Here is a 24,082-nt window from a genome sequence, read left to right on the forward strand (position 1 = left end):
CTATTATTGAGATATTAAAATTAAGCTTTGAAGGTCTGGCATCATATTTAATGACACCATTACCCTAAAAATATAATCTTTTTTTGGTAATACAGCCTATAAATATGTAGTTAAGATACTAAAACACTTAAAGGTCTTGGCTTTCATTTTCACTTTCAAACAGGAGCTATTTCACAGCACAGAATATGCTGTTTTGAAAGATATCGGAAGTAAATTGATGTTTTTGCCATCAGAAAGTTTTGTTTATGTTAGCAGGAAGTTGCCAGGCAAGAAAATGCACACATATTTAAAGTCACAGTGAAAAGTATCAGACATGCATGCAGTCATTTTGACCAATATGGTAATTTAAGGCAGAAATGCTCAGTTCTTTACTGTTTTGTAATAAAAAAAAATAACAATGTCAGAAAGAAATACACTGATGGTTAGAAAACGGCAGGGTGTTATTTGTTAGTTTTATTTCAAAGAGTTATAAAATTACAAAAATTAAAAACTATCTACTGGAACCTTGCAGATGAGTGATTAATCCGCTGATAAATCAGCTGATTTGACGATGTTTTTAAATGCTTTCTCCAAAGCTTGAAACACTGTCAGTGATGTCATCAGCACACAAGCAGCCAATAGTGTTCAGCTTTTTCTGACGACTCCTCCCTCAAAATTTCATTGGCTGTGGTTTGGTAGCTTGAATGAGCTGATGGGGAATGAGTTGTTGTCAGATCATGTAGTGTGTGACCCCCCTCTTGTGGATCGTTCACGCAGTGTTGCACACCTCAGAGATTAAAAGACACAAAGTCAAGTCATGTAGTGTAAACGGAACAGCGATCTTCTGATGTTTAAAATCCTGTAGTGTGAACTAGGCTTAAGCGGGACACACTGTACAGTTTCAGCATTTGAGCTGAGCAGAGAAACTTCTTCCTCCATTTCTGCTGAAGAATCCTACAATATCAGGTCAGGAATAGGGTTGGGGATTGAAGATGGATTCAGATTCTGGAATCAGACACTTGGATTAATGTTCAGACTCTTGTTCTAAAATCAACATCTGGATTCCTCTTCTCTGTGCACACATGTGTATTTTTCACTTGCTAATCTGTCAGGAACTTGGGCGCTGGCGAGCAGCTTTAATAATCTGAACATAGTTTAGAGATGGACTGCAACATGTGCTTAAAGGCTGCATGTGCTGAAGAACGATGGCAAAGCTAAGTGTGATCACTGTAATAAATGAATGTTGCAGCAGGGTCCCAGCTAACAAATTTAGGTTATAAGAACGTTCTCATAACGTTATCTGTAACGTTCCAAGAATGTTGAAATGTCCAGTTTGCTTAATGTTGCTAGAACGTTTTTTTATGGTTGGGATAACGTCGCTACAACGTCTTCAAAACCTATATTTCCACCAAAATATAACGTTCTAAGAACGTTTATTTGGAATGTTCCAAGAACGTTGAAATGTCCAGTTTGCTTAATGTTGCTAGAACGTTTTTTTATGGTTGGGATAACGTTGTTACAATGTTCTTAAAACCTTAATTTCTACCAATATATAACGTTTCAAGAACGTTTACTTATAATGTTCCAAGAACGTTGAAATGTCCAGTTTGCTTGATGTTGCTAGAACGTTTTTTTATGGTTGGGATAACGTTGTTACAACGTTCTTAAAACCTAAATTTTCACCAAAATATAACGTTTCAAGAACGTTTACTTGGAATGTTCCAAGAACGTTGAAATGTCCAGTTTGCTTAATGTTGCTAGAACGTTTTTTTATGGTTGGGATAACGTTGTTACAACGTTCTTTGCTAGAACGTTTTTTTATGGTTGAGACAATGTTGTTACAACGTTCTTAAAAACCTAAATTTACACCAAAATATAACGTTCTAAGAACGTATATTTAATGTTTCTAGAACGTTGAAATGTCCAGTTTTCTTAATGTTGCTAGAACGTTTTTGGATGGTTAGGATAACAATGTTACAACGTTCTTAAAACTTAAATTTCCACCAAAATATAACGTTCTCAGAACGTTTACTTGGAATGTTACAAGAACGTTGAAATGTCCAGTTTACTTAATGTTGCTAGAACGTTTTTTTTTATGGTTAGGATAACGTTGTTGCAACATTTTCCAAACTAAAATTCTACCAAAAAATAATGTTCTAAGAACGTTTATTTGGAACGTTCCAAGAACGTTAAAATGTCCTGTTTGCCTGACGTTGCTAAAAAGTTTTTTATGAATAGCATAATGTTCTTACGTTTTCAAAACCTAAATTTCCACCAATTATAGCAACGTTCCAAGAATGTTTAAATGTCTAGTTTGCTTGACATTGCTAAAACGTTTTTCTATGGTTAGAATAACGTTCTCAAAACCTAAATTTCCGCCAAATTACAACGTTCTAAATTTAGTTTTTTAATGTTACAATAACTTTGAAATATCCAGTTTACTTGACATTGTAAGAATGTTTTTTATGGTTTGAATAACATTCTTACAGGGCTCTAAATAATCTAAATTTCAACCAAAATTTAACTTTCTAAGAATGTTTTTTTAAATGTTCAGAGAACGTTGAAATGTCAAGTTTGCTTAACGTTGCTAGAACGTTTTTATGGTTAGCATAACATTCTTACAACGTTGTAAAAACCTACAATTCAGTTAAAATATATCATTCTAAGAACGTTAAAATGGCCACATTCTTTAAAAGTTAATTTAAGGTCAGAACATTTTTTTCTGAGATTCTCTGAACTCTTCAACCATTCTAATGACAGGTAACAATAATATAAATTACAAAAATGATGTAAACTCTAACTTAACCCATAAGAATTAATAATGTTGGTTCTTACTGTTGTTATTTTGTGGCATTTTGGTTGATCAAATCTTGTACCAAATCTTTGAACCATTATTTTTAAATCTGGCATTTAAATTAAGCATTAAGGTCACATTTTTGTAGAAATTGATAGTTCTGTATTTAAGGCCAATTATATTCACTTTATTTAAATATTTTAAAATACTTGATACATTTATGATTTACAGTACATTTGCACTTTAATTTTCATTACAATTAATGTTAATTACAATAGAACATTAAGCAATTCTTTTTACATCAAATAAGTGGAAATAGAATTTTACAATGAAATTACAGAAAACTATACACAACAACAAAAAAATTAAAACAAAAGACAATAAACCAGAAAATATAAAAACAATTGACTTCAAAGTTAACTTCACTGACCAACCCATCTAATTTGATTAAATATGTCACCTGAATCACCCTGAAAAAGCTGAGATAATAATCCCTCATCAACAATCAGTTGATACAGTACAATCATTTTTTATTATGATTATGGACTCGTGTCAACTGGGCTCACGTTAACTTATGCCTTATACCCATCGGCTGATTGATGCATCTGTTGTGCTTAGCATTACTGGAGCAAAACTGAGCACCTGTGACAGTGAAACGTAGACAATATTTCAGTAAATCATAAAGAAAATATTAAGAGCAGAATGTATGATTTGATTCTCTCTCACAAACACATGTTATACCTTGACATGTTTAGGCCTATTTGACTATTATTATAGCATTTAACCTAAATCATGTTACAACAGTAATAGCAGTTTGTTATTAAGTATTATTAGTATAATTAAAATTGCATGTTTATGTTGATGCTGTTATTGCCAGGGGTCCTACCATGATGGTCCATAATAGTGGATGCAAGACTATTATCACCTAGTCGTTAAATTTTGCAATTACACTGTGGTCTTAAAATATTTTTCACATTAAGTGTCAATTCACCCAGAAACATGAATCTTGTTGTTACTCTTTTGTATCATTACAATTCCCGGAGAACTGTTCATCTTCAGAACACAAACTAGGATGAAATATGAGAGCTCCTCATCCTCCAGAGACAGCTATGGTCCTGAGACAGTCAAAGTAGGGCTGTGACAGTAACAGATTTTTTGTTACAGTGGTGATAAAGCAAGAAATCAAGCAGTATGTCGGTTAACATTACATATAGAGCTGCACAATTAATCAAAAAAAGATTGCGATCTCGATTCGACTCCCTAGATCAGGGGTCACCAATCCTGGTCCTGGAGGGCCGGTTTCCCTGCAGGGTTTAGCTCCAACTTGCCTCAACACACCTGCCTGGATGTTTCAAGTATACCTAGCAAGAACTTGATTAGCTTGTTCAGGTGTGTTTGATTAGGGTTGGAGCTAAAATCTGCAGGACACCGGCCCTCCAGGAACAAGTTTGGTGACCACTGCCCTAGATGATCATAATTCAACATTTCTACAATTCTACAATTTCTACAATTAGAGAAGCAAAGGCGGCCGCACAAGTCTTCAACATCAGAATTATGAATAGTTGTATTCTGATGTCATCACTTTACTGTGCATTAATGACCACACTGTAAACCCTAATGCTGTAACTAATTAATTGAATTGAGTACTATTAACTTAAATCATTAAAATTCGTTTATCTTAATTAACCTTGATGAGTATTTAGAACTTTTTCTTATTTTTGAGTTTGAAAAAAATTAATCTTTCAAGTAAGGTGAACAATTCTGCTGGGTTTAATTTATACAAAATGTCTCTTTAAAGTTTCATTAACTCAAAATCTGTCAGCCCAGTGATTTTGCGTCTGACGTCATCCAGGTTCACGTACGTGCTCATGCTTCATTCGTTTTTTTCAAGATGGCGGATCGGCCTCGCTTCACACTACAGTAAGTAAAATATTTACAAATCCAAGAAATATTAAATGTATGTTTTAATTAATATAATCACAGTAACAGTTCAATGTAATGTAGAGTTAATCAGGGTGCGTTTACATGTCGTACATTACAGAAAACATGTTTAGCCTCACTTGTTGCTAACTAACGTTAATATTGCTGTTTAAAAAGTTAGAATCAGTGCAACGTTAGCGTTAGTTGTTACGTGTTAACTCTGAATTTTAACAGAGTGTGATAAAGACAAAAATATTTTAAATCGGCAGATTACATTTTTCAAAAAAATTTAAATCTTGGCGCGAGTATGCCATTTCTCAGCCTGTGCTGAAGTTGTCATGGAGACGCGCGCTCTCACAACCGCATGTCATGGCGCTGCGCTGAACTCCATCCAGTGTGTGAATGTGGTATTATCTTTGCAATCTGTAGGCACTTCGGAAACGAAAGGCGCAAGAAACATAACGTTAATCATAACTCAAATGATCTCCGCCTAAACACTTAACGGTATTTTCTGATGACTTGCAAAAACGTAGTCTCAAAACTTAACTCTGTCACACGCAGCTTGTTGCTTGCTGATCCATGTATGAGGATAGCCTGACGGAGAACATTTAAGCTGCGCTCCTCACCTAAGCAGGTACAGAGCAGAGCTTCAATTTACACTACCACATTGAGATAAAGTTGGTTTTATATTCATACATTCATTTAGTAACAACTTGTGACTCGCTCCATAAATTGTTTACCATGGTACTTTGTCTATTCGTTCTGAAATCACATGCAAGTATGACATGAAAACAACATTACACTAAATGCACTATTTTTTTTGACTGAACAATGTTGTACTTTGAAAGTCATTGGCTGCTAATATGATTTCACCATTAAGAATATGCAAAAATTACCTTTCTGAAATTATATTATTAAGGAGAAAGTCTGAATGTGTAAATATAAACTAACTTTACCTCAATCACCAGCACTGATCAACACTTAATATTTCCTCGCGCTTAAGACGACATCTCTGCATATCAATGATTACCTGATTAATGCGATCAGTTAAATGAGTTTAAATGTCATTTAGGTCAAATGTATTTTAAAGGTATGATGAAAGTTTTTTTTTTTTTTCAATCTATTTTTTAAAATGTTTACTCTGGAGAGAATATAAACAGCCTAAAAAACAAAGTATGCATATCTATAACACATTAATACAAAATTATGTTATTAAATAAAATAATAACAAAACAAAATATTCAAGACGTGGTAAACAAGACATAGTTTTCTGATGTGCAAATTTTGTAGCTTAAAATATATTTATATCTTAAAAATATAAATATTTTAGTCTATATATTTTTACATCATTAGACAATAAGGTAAGTTTTGTTATTTCTAGCTTTTAAAATCAGGCCTTAAATTTCTTTGTCGTCCTATTCAGTTTTAGAAATTTCAATACTGTTTAAATTAAATCTGTGTTCATCAAATCAAAGCAACTAACATGATAATCAGCTATATTGCTAACCGTTTTGGAGGTTAACGTTAGACATCATGCAATTGTACTACTTCCACTCTCAGCTAAATGACACTGTGACTTTGTGTACTTACAGAATTGAAGGTCGGGTGTTGCTGACTACAGATAGGAACTACAAGGAAAGTGAAACTTCAGCTAGACCTTGAGTTCAGTTTACAACATGAAGATCCTGCTTTCAACATCTGATCAACACCTGATTTTTTTATCTGAGGTAAAAAATAGATAAGTAAATGAAACATAATAATAATATTAATAATTTTTTTTCTAGAATTGTATATTTTGTGGTGTGGGTTTGTTTTATGAAATTCTCTCTTGTTTCTTTTTGCTGTTTGCAGAGTACCAACATGTTACAAATGAGAATTTTCCCCACAAATTCTTTGCACAACTGGACCACCACCTATTTCATTTGATGACAATTTCAAGGCAAACAGCATCCAAAACTGGCAAGACAGCAGATACCCTGGCTAATCTTTTAAAGGCTTATGATGAGCAGGTATGTTTGGGGTCACGTGTTAAAGTATACATTAAAATATAATTTGAATTTTTTTTTTTTTTTTTTTAATTGATTTAAAATCATTTATTCATCATTTATTATACTTGATTTCCAGGAACTGCATGATGTCAGTTCATGACGGACTACTCTTATCAGAGGTCTTTTGGTCTTGCTGCGTGAGCGTGACTTAAGATTCTTTAGGAACACCCTGGTAAGACTTCATTCATTCTTTTCACAATTAGGCATGTTTAATAAAAAGATGAAAGTTTTGAAAACTTTTACTTAACATATTTGTAATCAAGAATAGTTGATGAATCATATAATATTGGCTCAGTCATTTTGATACTGTCCTTACATTAATATCCTTGAATTATATTTTTAGATAGATAATCCTGCTGACTGAAGATGCTTTATTGGCCCTGCATTCACTGAGGGTCTCTGTTGTCCTGAAGAATGAATTGGACACCACCCACAGCACACTTCCAGACCTTTCTTGTCTTGTATGGATTAATGTATGTTCTTCACATAATATATAGTAAAGGACTTTGAACTTGTGCAAAAAGTTTTGCTTGGCATGGATGATGGAAAATAAAAAGTCTCGTAGCATGGAAACCTTAAAGAATGAGTTGATTGTTTTTTTTTTTTTTTACTTAATAAAGACTGTCTCTGGGGTAGTAACTTCAAAACATTTATTTACCTTTAATTGGTAAGGGTGCATTTTATTATATATAGGGATAGTTTGTCCAAATGTAAAATTCTGTCATTTACTAACTCTTCACTTGTCCCAAACCTGCTTGAATTTCTTGTTTCTGTTGAACACAAAAGTTAAGTAAAGCTGACAACCTGTAACCACTGACTTTCTAATAGGAAAACAAATACTGTGGAAATCGGTGGTTACAGGTCTCAGCTTTTTTTTTTTTTTGGTCAAAAATAACCTTTTAAGTGTTCAACAGAAGAAAGAAACTTAAACAGGTTTGGAATAAGTAAATGACAGAATCATAGTTCAACCAAGACTGTATATATATATATGTATATATATATATATATATATATATATATATATATATATATATATATATATATATATATATATATGCTCTCCGTCAAACAGAAATTGGGGGAAAAAATAAATGGGGGCGAATAATTCTGACTTCAACGATATATATATATATATATATATATATATATATATATATATATATATATATATATATATATATATATATACAGTTTCTGTGTAGTTTACACTAAATGAGTCACTTCACAGAATGTGCACTTATTATTTTTTTAACGAATGCCTTATTTTATTTGTGAAACTGACGATGGAGAAGTTAATTTTAAAAAATGCTATCAAAATGTATGAGCTGGGTGATTTAAGTATTTAAAGTTGAAAGAAATTAAAGCAATTAAGTTAATTGGTATTAAAATGTATGAGCTGGGTGACTAAGTATTTAAAGTTTGGAAAAATTAAAACAATTAAGTTAATTGGTATTAAAATGTATGAGCTGGGTAACTTAAGTATTTAAAGTTTGGAAAAATTAAAACAATTAAGTTAATTGCAATTAAAACGTATAAGCTGAGTAACTTGGGTATTTTAAGTTAGGTGAAGTGTCTTGCATGAGTACAACAAACTCAAAACTTAATGTTTCTGTTTACTTAAAATAGATAATTTCATAACTTAAAAAATTTGACGTAACTGATTACCTCAAATTTTTTGAGTTTTGTCAACTTATTCGGGATTACAGTGCAGGACAAATGTAAAGTCTATTCAAGTCCACCTTTCAAAGTCTATTTAAAATTTATTCAAAACCAACAGTAGACCTACACATATTATTATTGTCTTTATACCATATGTTTGAGGAAAAACAATAATAATAGCCCACTCATACTAATCTTTATTTTACATCTATAGAATCATGAGAAAATCTTGATCTTTATTTTAAGCAAAAAATCATGATTCTCATTTTAGCTAGAATCATGCAGCTCTACCTACATAGGCCTATATATAGGTGTTAAAATTTGTCCGCAACCCTTTTTAATCGATAGACCTTATAAATGACCAATTAAGCATGGACATTTAAAGGGAAAATGAAGCACTCAGTCAAGTTTACATTTTGTAATTTGATTTCCACTTTAAAGAAAATATATTAAACAAACTCTATTAATGTAACCATTCAGCAGAAAATGGCATGTTTTACTATAGAATTTAGACCTAGGGCGCCGCCATCTTGGAATATCGCTGTGTCTGACGTCATGAGGTTGGTTCTGTTAACTCAGCTGAACAGATACAGTGGAAGTAAAGGACTGAACACGGAGACTGGACACCCTAATTTATCCCAACGCATAATGTTGTAGATGTGGAGCTGGTGCAAATACAGAAGCAACCCTGTGACGTCAGACACAGCGACATTCCAAAATGGCGGCTTCCTAGGTCTAAAATCTATAGTAAAACATGCTGTTTTCTGCTAAATAGTTACATTTATTGAGTTTGTTAGTTATATTTCCATTAAAGTGGAATCCAACGTACAGAATAATTTTAACTTGACTGAGTGCTTTATTTCCCCTTTAAAGGATATGTTATGCTTTGTGCTGTAAGACACGCATCCACGACTTTGTACATTAAAGTAATAATCAAGTGTGCATTTACTTTACCTTATAGAGTCACTTTCTTGATATTGAAAATTGGGGATGCATAAAACCGCTATAAATCCTGATATATCCACTGGTGCTGCCATTAACATGTGGGTTAGGTAATCAAAAAGTAGACTACATAATGTTTATGAGTGGATCACGGATGGCGAAGATCAATAATTAGTTATGCAATCTTTTAACTACTTTGTCTAAAATATTGAATGCGATTTGATTAAAAGAAAGCGAAACTGACCGGATCAATGGACGATTTTGTCATAAACAGTGAAATTTTAGACAATTAACTAATTTTTTTTAAAAAGTTAACAAAAATGTATTATTCAAAACGGAATATTTCACTTTATTTTATTTTTTATTTTATTATATTGTAATTGTACTTAGCAAACCAGTTTGTTTTGTGCTGCGGAAAAATAGCAGACCCGGCACACTTCACTTCAAATGTTATTCGTTCATATTGTTTATTTTGTAGATAACTGACCAACAAAAAAATTCATTAAAATTACATAAAAATTAAATAGTACCAAACGAAAATTGTTCCAAAAATGTTTTTCCCGACAAAAATACACAATTGTGCAGTGTTTGTTTCGCTCCTAGGAAAATAAGGATTTAATTAATGCTCCACTGTAACTGTTGCATCACAAACCTCTGTGATATATAATGGCTACATTTTGTATAAACTTATTTATACAAAATTATCATATGCTATAGCCTACATTAAATAAGTCAACATATATGCAATTTGTTGTCTCTCATCACCGCAGGTACCGCATGAGCGTCTGTTTATAGCTTCTGTAAAAATTTTTTTTTAAAAAGACCTACAATTGACCAGCCTTTTAACAGAGCCTATATTGATATGGTGATATTTCTGTGCCAGTTTGACACCAGACTAAACTAAGGAAAATTTATCTAATTCAAAACACTGAACTCACGTCACCTGTACTCACAACGAGTGAGACGGAGAAAAAAAAAGTGCAGCACTGAGGTAAAATCAGATTCTTTAGTCATAACCTTTAAAATAACGTATTAAAAATGTTGATAGAGGTCGGTGATATAAGCATTATGACGGAGCATTACAAACGCTTATTTTCCGTGGAGCAATTGATTTGAGTTAGGCCTGCTATATTTATTTTACGAGGAAAAAAACTAAGTACAAAAAAAATTGCCTATGTCGGTTATTAAAAAAGGTTTCAGTCAGTTTTTGTTTTGTAATCTAAATTTTTAATTTAAGTAAAAAATATTTAGGGCAGGCCTTTTATTCTATTTATTTAATGTATTCTGTTTTTCTATACACTCCTGAAAGTTTCATCACATCACATCATCACAGGGCTGTGATGATGGTAATAATCACATTATAGTGGTTGACTTCTCATTATAGCGGTTATGCGGTTACCTTCACACCCAAGTCAATGTCCAGATAAGGCACAAAAAATTTTGTGACTTTAGTGGTTCAACTGTGAGCATACCAAGCTCTAACAACACTTTAGTGAGGGAAAACAAAACGGTAAATACTAATTTGTTTGCCTATATCTCTCTTGCATCAGATCAGGGTTTGTGTTTACTACGAGTAGCAAGCGCACACCCTAACCTGTTGTGGCAGAGACAAATAAGTTGCTTTTACAGTATTTTTGATGCACAAATGTGTTCTTTGAGCTTTGTATGATTACAGTTGAACTACTGAAGATAAATGCAATGTTTTGACAAAGTTTTTAGTTAGACTTTGAAGATCTTGGGACCATTGCTGTATATGGAGAAAGAGGGAGCTATACCTTCATGGCAAATGAGACAAATATCCCATCAAAACAACTAAAACGAACACAAACCAATATTTGGTTTGGAGAGAGAAGGGAAAACAAAAACACTTTTGCAAATCCTAAAAATAACTTTTTTTCTTTTTTGACTTAAACTTTATGACAAATGTACTGGACCTGTAACACATATATCACAATGCTTTATAACCACAAATTTCACTGCTGTTGTTTTGCTCCAGTAATACCTTCAAGGAACAGCATAGTAGTCAGGCAGCCATACAAAAGTAGAGATTGGTGTGGTGTAGAAGAACTGCAATGGATGTCTGTCCAGGCTGACACTGATTTGGACCATCGGTATGTTCTTGATGCCCTCAACTCAAGCTTCCAGAAAACCTGCAATAAATGAAATTACCAATTACACCTGGTATCTGCTATATGCAAAGTTAAATTCAAACATTTATTTTTAACTCAAGCCATATTTTTCTGATAATATTGTCACATTTAATCTATTTGAATAATTTTGAAATCTGAATATTCCCAATTCATTGATCTTGTTAGGGTTTCATTTACATTTCATTTTAACAAGATTAATGAAGCAAAAAAATATCTATTTTTAATTGCACGCACATACAAACCACACCCAATTAGGTACTGCTATGAGTAAACTGCTGTAATCCGAGAGGAATGAAGACATGGAGGAAAACAAAGAACATACCAGAACATAGTATAATTGTCAATAAACAAACAAGGACAAAAACTGGTTTGTGAACACAGGCAATTATAAACAGAACATTACCAACCAAAGCAAAAAGAATCTTGACAAAAAAAGTAACTTAGCAAACTTACACATGGGCAAAGCTTTTTCCATTCAATGCTGCGTAGTGCACCTCTGGTTAGGAGTACATCTTTAAAAGTAAAAGTTAACAACAACAACAAATATAATGTTTATAACAAAGATAATGGTTATAACATTGCTCAGCCAAATATAACATTATTTTTTTGTTTTGCAATGTGTAGCCAGATTTTTTTAGGCTAATTCCTAGTTATACATGAAATTTATTAAGATGATTTTGCAACAAGCAAACAAAAAAAGGTTAAGAAGAAAATATATTAACTGTAAGAGACTAAGTGAAAAAATAGGTGTAACATCGTCAGAAAGTCTTTAGCAACCACGTAGAAGAGTAAATAGTGAGTAAATTTTCATTTTTGGGTGAACTATCCCTTTAAGTTTGAAAACACGAGTAACTTTAACAGTCTTGCAGATATCAATTATATAGACCAGTGGTTCTCAAACTGTGGTACGTGTACTACTAGTGGTACACAGGCTTCCTTCTAGTGGTACGCGGAGGATTGAAATATGTCATGTACATGCTACACACATTTCAAAATTTATGAAAAATGATGTATATAATATGCCATATATGACATATAGCCTATATTTCTGAGGTAATCTACCACGTTTTTTAACTGTGCAGAGTTGTAGCTGCTTTACTGGGCCTACTGTGCTACTGTAGTTCAATACTGCTCATTTTGGTGGTACTTGGAGAGACAATTTTTTCTGAGGTGGTACTTGATGAAAAAAAGTTTGAGAACCACTGATATAGACCTTTTCACAAGATGGAGATGACGCATTTCAATTGTCACCAGCATCTTAAATCCTCCAAAAGATTTTAATATTTAGATTTTTAACATAGCATGTTAAATTATTTGTTTGTTTTAATTCCATATTTGCTTTAGATAGAGAAGGGAAGACCTAAAAAAATAATATTAAAAAATTAATTAAAAAGTTTAACATCATATGTACTGGACCCAGTACAGTATATCACTATTCTTTATGAACACAAATTTCCTTGTAACAAGTGCTGTTTTGCTCCATACCTTTAGAGAACACAGTAGTAGTCAGGCATCTACAACAGCATTCTTGTCTGTCCAATCGGACACTGGTTTGGGCCATCGGTATGTTCTTGATGCCCTCAACTCGAGCTACCAAATAATACAGAAATTTAAAAGCCATTACACCTGGTATCTGCTATTATACAGTGTATTTCAAACATTCATTTTTAACTTAATCCATACATGTAACGTTACTATAATATTGTTACATACAGTGCATAACATCAAAACAAATTATCAATAATAATATAATATCACACAACATAGCATATCAATTACTAAACAAAGATGGTTTTTGCACACAGGCTATTAGAAAGAGAGTATTACCAACTAACGTTAACGTTAAAACATTGAGAATTTTTTAACAGATAATTAAAGGTAACAAACGTTATGTTAACTTGGCAAACTTACATATGGGCATAGCCATTTCACCTGTACATTAGCACGTCTCTGGAGTACATCTCTAAAAGTAAAAAGAAACACAAATAACAGTGAAACGACCGCAGTTCACTTTATTTATTGGCTATAAAAAAGATTGTTTATAACATTTCTCAGTAACGTAAACTTTCAAACGTGTTTCTTAGTTAGCCGCGATGTGAAGCCAGGTTTTTAGGCTACTTCCAAGCCATAAATGTAGATGCCAATTAAAACAGTTAAAAACACTAAATTAGACTAACGTTAACGTTAAACATGTAAGTTACATCGTGTCCTTAAACATGTACCTCGAGCTGATGTGCGTCACAGGAGCGCGCGCAAACAAGACGGAAAAAAAACAAGCTGGAAAGTATTAAATGCTTCAAGATTCGAAACACACCTCAGAATTCACGTTTCACATTATTTGTGGGTAAAACTAAATAATGAGAATAAATAAAACATATAAAGCATCGAAAAATGTTCTTACCTCTGAATTCCGTTCCACTGGTGTCCGTTACGATTCAAACTTCAAATGAGGCAGGTTGCGCGGCTGCGAGCGCGACTGCGCGCGCCCAGTCCTCCAACGGTACTATGGTAACCAACAAAACTAAACCAGAACCAAAGAGCTTAGAATGACATTCTAAGCTCTTTGCCAAAACTAAACACTAGTTTAACGGGGGAATTCGATTGGTGACTGACAGATATGTAGTTACAGTCAAAAATAAACATTAAACTTAATTTATTTTTTCTAAAAAAAAAAAAAATTACAAATTTTCATTCCATTTAAAATCTGTATTGAATTTCTTTCAAATTATTTTGAAAATGTTGGTAGGACTTGTTGTAAGAACATTATTTATTCACATTATAATAACTTTCAAGTACAAACAGAGATGAGCAAAAGTACATTGAAATATATTTTAAAATAAATAAAGTATCAAATACATAAATTTTATTTGTTTCAAAATAAAATACTTTATGGGACATTCTAGCTGAAATTTACATTGTATGTTACTGAAATAAAAACATAAATACAGTGAATCCATTCATTCATTTTCTTTTCGGCTTAGTCCCTTTATTAATCTGGAGTCGCCACAGCGGAATGAACCGCCACATTATCCAGAACACACCAACACAGGGAGAACATGCAAACTCCACATAGAAATGCCAAATGACCCAGTCGAGGCTTGAACCATCGACCTTCTTGCTGTGAGGCGACAGCATACTGCCCCACCCCGACGCCTCTAAATAAAGTGAATAATAAGTATTTCATCAGAAAAATTTTAAAATGGCCTGATGGTTGAATTCTGTGAGTTGTTCTGTAAAGGAATATGTCAGTCATTTGGTTCTCAGATTTTTTTTCTTTATTAAAACACTTTACAAATCTACAAACCCTGTAGTCTTTGTCCTCAGCCCATTTGAATCTACAGCTTTAATAATTATGTTTTGCTTAAAACATATTTAAAGCAAATAGCCAGTTTAAGTTGCTCTCATTCACATCAATTGATTAAAAAAACGTGAAACTATAAATAAATTCTACAAATAAATACTACAAATATATTATACAAATAATTTATTGTTCCCATGTTTCTGTCAGTCCTGTCACATTTGCATTAAATTTATCATAAAATGCATGCAATACACCTTTGACTTTGAAGTGACATAATTTGACGGAAGAGAAGCTGACAGTGATCAAGGATGCATTCTATCATTGAATTGTATGATTTTATGCTTGCTTTTGTGTGATTTTTTGAAGACAACAAGCTTAAAGGTCAGGCCCTGTCACATTTTTTATTAGTGAAAATGTTTCTGGTAGATTGTCTCATATTTATTTTTTTTTTTTTTAAATACAACAAAATACTTTTTTTAAAGGTAGCAGGAACTTTCTTTGCAAACCTTTTATTAATAAGCCTATTGGATCAATCCCTTCACCATTAAACTGTTTGATAACAACAAATTTTCTCTGGCACTTCATCCACCTATAGGGGAAGTTGTGGCCTTATGGTTAGTAAGCAGGACTTGTAACCTAAAAGTAACTGTGTTTCTCTTTGAGTTCAGTATACATTTTGCACAACTTTTCATACAGAAAGTCCTGTTTTGAAGATGATCATTCATTCATTTTCTTTTTTTAACTTAGTCCCTTCATTAATCAGGGATCGCCACGTACAGCGGAATGTATATGTTTTATGCAGAGGATGCCCTTCCAGCCACAACCTTACACTGGGAAACGCTCAAACACACTTGCATTTACACACATACACTACGGCCAATGATTTTATCTTCATTAACCAGACAGTGCACCTGTAGGTGTAATGTCATTTGAAACAATGTATCGTCAGTGTAGGACTTATTTTAATGTTGTTTGTCTTATTTATTTGCCATCTGCTGTACATCAGCAATCTATCTATCATGTGTACAGTATACTCATTCTCCCAAGATTTTTTATTCAGATCTTCTTTAACTAGACCTGTCTCAGTCTCAGGTTCACACAGCAAGGAGTGCTGAATGCAGATTTTTTTCAGATCTGATTTTTTGCATAACTGTTCACATTGTTTTTTTATAAATGTGGCCAGTATCAGATTTCCAGTGTGAACAGATCATGGTGCTAAACTGACCTGTATGCACAGCACATAAAATGTGTATAGCGTATAAATATAAAGCACAATGTCAGATATTGACTGATTGATGTTTAGAAGCTCCAAATCCTGTTTTTAAGATATTTATTATTCCATCTAATTTCTTAAGCAAAGATGCTGAATTGTACACTATACAGCCATTATCTCTGGTCTTAGCATTGCTCACCTGCTATTTTCAATGTGTGCTGACTTGCTCCTGAATATACCCTTGCCATTTGTCTGTTACTTTCTTTAAGCATAATTTCCATTCATACTTGAATCATTGACCACCATCTAAAAATAGAAGGTGATTTAGAAGGTGATTCTTCTGATTACAAGCTTATAGGCAAGTGATCAGAGGCCTCCTTTTTAAGATGTAATCATGTACTGTAAACATCCGTATTTTACGGTATTTTGAAATGACAAAAATACAAGACACTGAAGTATTTCGATACAAAATTTTATGCCCATCCCTGAGAACAAATAACTTCATGAAGACGTTCCAAGAACTTTGTTCTAAAAACATCTTCCATCAACATTATGACAAAGTTCATTCATTCATTTTCTTTTCAGCTTAGTCCCTTTATTGATGCGGGGTCTCAACAGCGGAATGAACTGCCAACTTATCCAGCACATGTTTTACGCAGCGGATGCCCTTCCAGCTGCAACCCATCTCTGGGAAACATCCATACACACTCATTTACACTCATACTATGGTCAATTTAGTGCATCAATTCCCCTATAGCGCATGTGTTTGAACTGTGGGGGAAACTGGAGCACCTGGAGGAAACCCACACGAATGCTGGGAGAACAAGCAAACTGCACACAGAAACACCAACTGACCTAGCCGAGGCTCGAACCAGCAACCTTCTTGCTGTGAGGCGACAGCACTTCCTACTGCACCACCACATCGCACCCCATGATTAAGTTCAAGCACAAATAACGCCCTGAAGACATCCTCCATGAACTTTGTTCTAAAAAAGTTTATGAACATTCTGACAACTTTCAAGTACGAATAACGTCCTGAGGAAATTTCAAGAACTTTGTGCCAAGAACGTTTTTTATCAACATTGTGACAACATTCATCAAGACCAAATAACATTCTGAAGACGTTTCAAGAACTTTGTTCTGAGAACGTTTTTCATCAACCTTATGAGAACGTTCATCAAGTACAAATAACGTTCTAAAGACGTTCTGAAAACTTTTTTCTGTGAACGTTTTTCACCAACATTATGACAATGTTCATCAAGTACAAATAATGTTCTGAAGACGTTTCAAGAACTTTATTCTAAAAACGTTTTCTGTCAACATTATGACAACGTTTATGAATTACAAATAATGTTCTGAAGATGTTCCAAGTTCTTAGAATGTTTTTTTTATCAACATTGAGGGAACGATCATGAAGTACAAATAACGTTCTGAAGATTTTAAAGAACTTTGTGCCAAGAACGTTTTTTATCAACATTGTGACAACGTTCATCAAGTACAAATAACGTTTTGATGACGTTCCAAAAACTTTGTGCTGAGAACGTTTTTTTTTCAACATTGTGACAATGTTCATCAAGCACTAATAACATTCTGGAGTCGTTTCAAGAACTTTGTTCTAAGAACGTTTTCCATCAACATTATGAGAACGTTCATTAAGTACAAATAACGTCCTGAAGACGTTTCAAGAACCTTGTTCTTAGAACTTTTTTTATCAACATTGTGACAAAATTCATCAAGTACAAATAACGTTCTGAAGACGTTCCAAGAACTTTGTTCTAAGATTGTTTTCCATCAACATTATGACAATGTTTATCAAGTACAAATAACGTTCTGAAGACATTTCAAGAACTTTGTTCTAAGAACTTTTTTATCAACATTGTGACAACATACATCAAGTACAAATAACGTTCTGAAGATGTTCCTAGAACTTAGTTCTTAGAACGTTTTTATCAACATTGAGGGAACGATAATGAAGTACAAATAACATTCTGAAAACTTTGTTCAGAGAACGTTTTTTATCAACATTATGACAACGTTAATGAAGTACAAATAACGTTCTGAAGACGTTTCAAGAACTTTGTTATTAAAACGTTTTTCATCAACATTATGACAACGTTCATCAAGTACAAATAACAATCTGAAGACGTTTCGAGAACTTTGTTCTAATAACGTTTTTTAACAACATTGTGACAACATTCATCAAGAACAAATAACGTTCCGAAGACGTTTCAAGAACTTTGTTCTAAAAAGGTTTTTTTTCAACATAATTACAATGTTTATGAAGTACAAATAACGTTCTGAAGATGTTCCAAATACTTTGTTCTTAGAACGTTTTTTATCAACATTGTGACAACATTCATCAAGTACAAATCATGTTCTGAAGACATTTCAAGAACTTTGTTCTAAAACTTTTTTTATCAACATTGTGGCAACATTCATCAAGTACAAATAACATTCTGAAGATGTTCCAAGAACTTTGTTCTTAGAATGTTTTTATCAACATTGAGGGAACGATAATGAAGTAAAAATAACGTTCTGAAGACGCTCCAAAAACTTTGTTCTAAGAACGTTATTTTATCAACAATATGACAACCTTCATGAAGTGCAAATAACATTCTGAAGACGTTGCGAGAACTTTGTTTTAAGAACGTTTTTCATCAACCTTATAAGAGTGTTCATCAAGTACAAATAACGTTCTGAAGACAATAGGTAAACTTTGTCCTGAGAACATTTTTCATCAACATTATGACAATGTTCATCAAGTACAAAAAACGTTCTAAAGACGTTCCAAGAACTTTGTTTATCAACATTGAGGGAACGATCATGAAGTAAAAATAACGTTCTGAAGACGCTCCAAAAACTTTGTTTTAAGAACGTTTTTCACTAACATTATGACAACGTTTATGAAGTACAAATAACGTTCTGAAGACGTTGCGAGAACTTTGTTTTAAGAAAGTTTTTCATCAACCTTATGAGAGTGTTCATCAAGTACAAATAACGTTCTGAAGATGTTTCAAGAACTTTGTTCTAAAAACGTTTTCTGTCAACATTATGACAACGTTTATGAAATACAAATAACGTTCTGAAGTTGTTCCAAGAACTTTGTTTTAAGAACGTTTTTCATCAACATTATGACAACGTTTATGAAATACAAATAACGTTCTGAAGATGTTTCAAGAACTTTGTTCTAAAAACGTTTTCTGTCAACATTATGACAATGTTTATAAAGTACAAATAACGTTCTGAAGTTGTTCCAAGAACTTTGTTTTAAGAACGTTTTTCATCAACATTATGACAACGTTTATGAAATACAGATAACGTTCTGAAGATGTTTCAAGAACTTTGTTCTAAAAATGTTTTCTGTCAACATTATGACAACGTTTATGAAATACAAATAACGTTCTGAAGTTGTTCCAAGAACTTTGTTTTAAGAACGTTTTTCATCAACATTATGACAACGTTTATGAAATACAAATAACGTTCTGAAGATGTTTCAAGAACTTTGTTCTAAAAATGTTTTCTGTCAACATTATGACAATGTTTATAAAGTACAAATAGCGTTCTGAAGTTGTTCCAAGAACTTTGTTTTAAGAACGTTTTTCATCAACATTATGACAACGTTTATGAAATACAAATAACGTTCTGAAGATGTTTCAAGAACTTTGTTCTAAAAACGTTTTCTGTCAACATTATGACAATGTTTATAAAGTACAAATAACGTTCTGAAGTTGTTCCAAGAACTTTGTTTTAAGAACGTTTTTCATCAACATTATGACAACGTTTATGAAATACAGATAACGTTCTGAAGATGTTTCAAGAACTTTGTTCTTAAAACGTTTTCTGTCAACATTATGACAATGTTTATAAAGTACAAATAACGTTCTGAAGTTGTTCCAAGAACTTTGTTTTAAGAACGTTTTTCATCAACATTATGACAACGTTTATGAAATACAGATAACGTTCTGAAGATGTTTCAAGAACTTTGTTCTAAAAACGTTTTCTGTCAACATTATGACAATGTTTATAAAGTACAAATAACGTTCTGAAGTTGTTCCAAGAACTTTGTTTTAAGAACGTTTTTCATCAACATTATGACAACGTTTATGAAATACAGATAACGTTCTGAAGATGTTTCAAGAACTTTGTTCTAAAAACGTTTTCTGTCAACATTATGACAACGTTTATGGAGTACAAATAACGTTCTGAAGATGTTTCAAGAACTTTGTTCTAAGAACGTTTTTTTAACAACGTCACAAGAACGTTAACAACGTTAAGAGACTCTTCTAAAAACGTTCTATTGATAACGTTTTGCGCTAACATTTCCGCAACTTTTAAAGAACGTTAGTGAATGTTCTGGGAACGTTCCCTGTTAGCTGGGGTGTCTCCATCAACATGAGCAGTATCTGCGCTCGCTTCACCAACAGCAGAGGAAAAGAACGCACTGTGTTACATTCATTGTGCATCCCGGCTCAACCAACAAGTGTTGTGTGTTTTAGCTCAAGAGTTTGGAGCGTGTAGCTGAGCAGCTCAGTGCTAGCTTTAGCTTATTAGCTGAGGGGGAACTAAACAGCTCATTCTCTCCATCTGTGTGTGTTTACAGTCTGGATCATGGAGGACACACGAGGATTACAGCAGGACCACGCAAATGTAGGACTACACACACACACACACACACAAACACACACACACACACGAGGATTACAGCAGGACCACGCAAATGTAGGACTACACACACACACACACAGCACACACATGCAGTCTCTCACACACACACACGCACGCACGCACAAACACACACATACACACACTCTCACACACACACACACACTCTCTCACAGACACACACACACACACACTCACACACATAATCACACGCACGCACACACACACATGCACGCACACACACATACACACACACTCTCACACACACACACACACTCTCTCTCACAGACACACACACACACTCTCTTACACACAAACACACACACAGACAGGCACGCAGGCATATGTCACACATGCACACACACAAAAACTCCCTCTCTCACACACATACATGCGCGCGCACAAACACACACACACAACTCACACACACACACAAACAAACTCACACACTCACAAACTCACTCTCGCACACACAGACACACACAAACACACACACACACACACACAAACTCTCTCTCACACACACACACACATGCACATACATTCACATACTCTCACACATGCACGCAAGCATGTCACGCACACACACACACAAACTCATTCTCTTTCTCACACACAAACAGACACACACTTACACACACACACAAACTCTCTCTCAGACACACACTCACACACACCAGTGAACATGTGCACACACACACTCCCTCTCCCTCACACAGACACAAACACAGACATAGATACAGCCACACACACTCACAAATGCACACACACGCACGCACACAAAAACTCACTCTCTCACACAAACACGCGCACGCACACACACACACACATACAAACTCACTCTCTTACACACTGAAGAGCGGTGTTGTCGCGAGCGTTCTCAGCAGCTGTGTTGTCGCGCGTACTTTAAAGCGGGGGTTGAGTGCGCGTAATCAAGAGCAGTGTTGTCGCGCGCCTACTGAAGGGCGGAAGAGAGTGTGTCGCGGGGGCACTTTTGATCATTTTGGAAGGGCACTTTCTATCCAACACTAAAAAGGGCATGTGCACTGCACAGGTTGAGCCCTATGTGTGCACGTGCCTGATGCACACACACACACAGACACACACAAACTCTCTCTCTCTCACACACACACACACAAACAAACTTACTCTCTCACACAAAAACAAACACACTCTATCACACACATACATACAGACACTCAAACTCTTTCACACACACACTTGCACACACACGCACACAAAAAAAACTTACTCTCTCTCAAACACACACACACACACACATGCACACACACGCACACACTAACTCAGTCTCTCACACATACATGCACACACACACACACACACACACACACACAAACTCTCACACACGCACACAGATGCACACACACAGACACACACACAAACACGCACACACACGCACACACACACACGAACACACACACACAGCTGTGGTTATAAATGTGTGTGTTCTTGTGTTCAGATGTCTGTTTCCTCACTCTGGATCCAAACACAGCACACACTCAACTCATTCTGTCTGAGGAGAACAGAGAGGTGAAGAGTGTGGAGGAGAATCAGCCGTATCCTGATCATCCAGACAGATTTGATTATCCTCAGGTGTTGTGCAGAGAGAGTGTGTGTGGACGCTGTTACTGGGAGATTGACTGGAGTGGAGATGATGGTGTTTGTATATCAGTGTCATATAAGAGCATCAGAAGGAAGGGAGGAGGTGCTGAGTGTGCGTTTGGATATAATGCTCAGTCCTGGAGTTTGAGCTGTGATTCCTCCAGTTTCATATTCATACACAATAACACAGACACTGATCTCCCAGTGGAGGCGCTCAGCAGGAGAATAGGAGTGTTTGTGGATCACAGTGCAGGAACTCTGATCTTCTACAACATCTATAGAGACACAATGAGCCTCATCCACTCAGTCCAGACCACATTCACTGAGCCGCTCTGCCCTGGGTTTGGGTTTTATCCTGGATCATCAGTGAAACTGAGCTGAAGACTGACGAGAGATTTACCCAGAATCCTCTGCAGGAGCAGTCAGCAGCAGTGTGTGCGTGCGTGCGTGCGCGCGCGTGTGTGTGTGTGTGTGTGCATGTTAATTACTGCATGTGTGTGAGAGAGAGAGAGTGTGTGTGTGCATGTTCACTGCTGTTTGTGTGCATGTGTTGACTACAGTGTGTGTGTGTGCGCGTGTTCATTATTGTGTGTGTGTGTGTGCGTGCACACGTTTACTGTTATGTGTGTGTGTGTGTAAGAGAGAGAGTGTGTGTGTGTGTGCGCGCACACATGTTTACTGTTGTGTATGTGTGTGTCTGTGTGTGTGTGTGTGAGAGTGTGTGTGTGTCTGTGTGTGTGTGTGTGTGTGTGTGTGTGCGCGCATGTGTTTATTACTGTGTGTGTGAGCATGCAGATGTGTTCACTGCTGTGTGTGTGTGTGTGTGTGTGTGTGTGTGAGAGAGAGAGAGACTGTGTGTTTGTGTGTGTGTGTATGTGTGCCCGTGTGTGTGTGTGTGTGTGAGAGAGAGAGAGAGTAAACTAATAAAACAAATACAGGCTGAGTGCTCACAGTCTGACTGTAGAGACGGGCCGATACAGACAGAACTGGCAACCCAGAGAGAGACGCGTCTGCCCACACTGTGCCCAGGCAGAGGTGGAGAAGGAGGAACACTTCCTCACCCGCTGCACAAACTATCAGCACATCAGAGAAACATTCTACACTAAACTACAGAGCGTTTACCCACAATTCACTAAGTCAGACAATACAACCCTAGCTGCAGTGTTTACTAGGGGAAAAACTGAGTGTGTCCTTCTAGCGGCCCAATACATTAATGCCTGACACAGAGAGCAGACCAAGAAAAACTTCAGTGACACACACACACACACACACCTAGACTATTATAAATCAATCATTGTGAATATACTGATTATTATTGGTTTTATTACTGTTTTATCCTAACTGTTGATTGTTAAATGTACAGATTATTCAGATTTATTATTATTTTTATTGTTATAAATGAATAATATTATAAAAATGATGTGATATGTTGAATAATAATATGATACATTGAAAAACAATGTGATGAATTAAATAATAAAGTGATATATTAAATAATTAAGTGATATATTGAATAATAATGTGATATATTGATTAATTATGTGGTATATTGAATAATAATGTGATATATTAAATCATAATTTGGTATATTGAGTATTAATATGATATATTGAATAATAATGTGATATATTACATAATAATGTGGTATATTGAGTATTAATATGATATATTGAATAATAATGTGACATATTAAATAATAATGTGGTATATTGAGTATTAATATGATATATTGAATAATAATGTTATATATTATTCATATTTTTATTTAATTATTATATGTACTTCAGTTGT

General features: G+C 34.4%; 2 protein-coding genes across 7 annotated transcripts in view; one reads left to right on the forward strand and one right to left on the reverse strand.

Annotated features, from left to right (window-relative positions):
- LOC101886021 (NACHT, LRR and PYD domains-containing protein 3-like) overlaps nt 1-23,706 on the forward strand; it is a 43,220-nt gene extending 19,514 nt beyond the window's left edge. The window contains exons 12-13 of one of the 3 annotated variants that reach the window (XM_087249857.2): nt 20,607-20,653; nt 22,149-23,706. In XM_087249857.2, coding sequence (XP_087105983.1) covers nt 20,607-20,653; nt 22,149-22,672 — 571 coding nt within the window. In that variant the 3' untranslated portion in view covers nt 22,673-23,706. The remainder of the gene's footprint in view (nt 1-20,606; nt 20,654-22,148) is intronic. The other 2 variants (XM_088650150.1, XM_088650151.1) reach the window with 2 other exon arrangements.
- LOC147845190 (uncharacterized) lies at nt 3,287-13,940 on the reverse strand. 4 transcript variants are annotated; one of them, XM_087250632.1, is made up of 6 exons: nt 13,894-13,940; nt 13,404-13,455; nt 12,978-13,082; nt 11,946-12,004; nt 11,345-11,492; nt 3,287-3,415 (listed from the first exon to the last, which is right to left on the reverse strand). In XM_087250632.1, exons 2-6 carry the CDS (start codon nt 13,417-13,419, stop codon nt 3,336-3,338), a joined length of 408 nt encoding a protein of 135 aa, XP_087106758.1. In that variant the 5' UTR covers nt 13,420-13,455; nt 13,894-13,940; the 3' UTR covers nt 3,287-3,335. The 4 variants fall into 4 exon arrangements, 3 of the variants coding, with proteins under 3 accessions (XP_087106758.1, XP_087106759.1, XP_087106757.1); XM_087250633.1 differs by having other exon boundaries at nt 13,715-13,940; XM_087250631.1 differs by having other exon boundaries at nt 13,404-13,940.
- Nucleotides 23,707-24,082: the final 376 nt, after the last annotated feature.

This window comes from Danio rerio, chromosome 4, assembly GCF_052040795.2.
Source record: "Danio rerio strain M-AB ecotype USA chromosome 4, GRCz13ab, whole genome shotgun sequence".
Classification (NCBI taxonomy): Eukaryota; Metazoa; Chordata; class Actinopteri; order Cypriniformes; family Danionidae; genus Danio; species Danio rerio.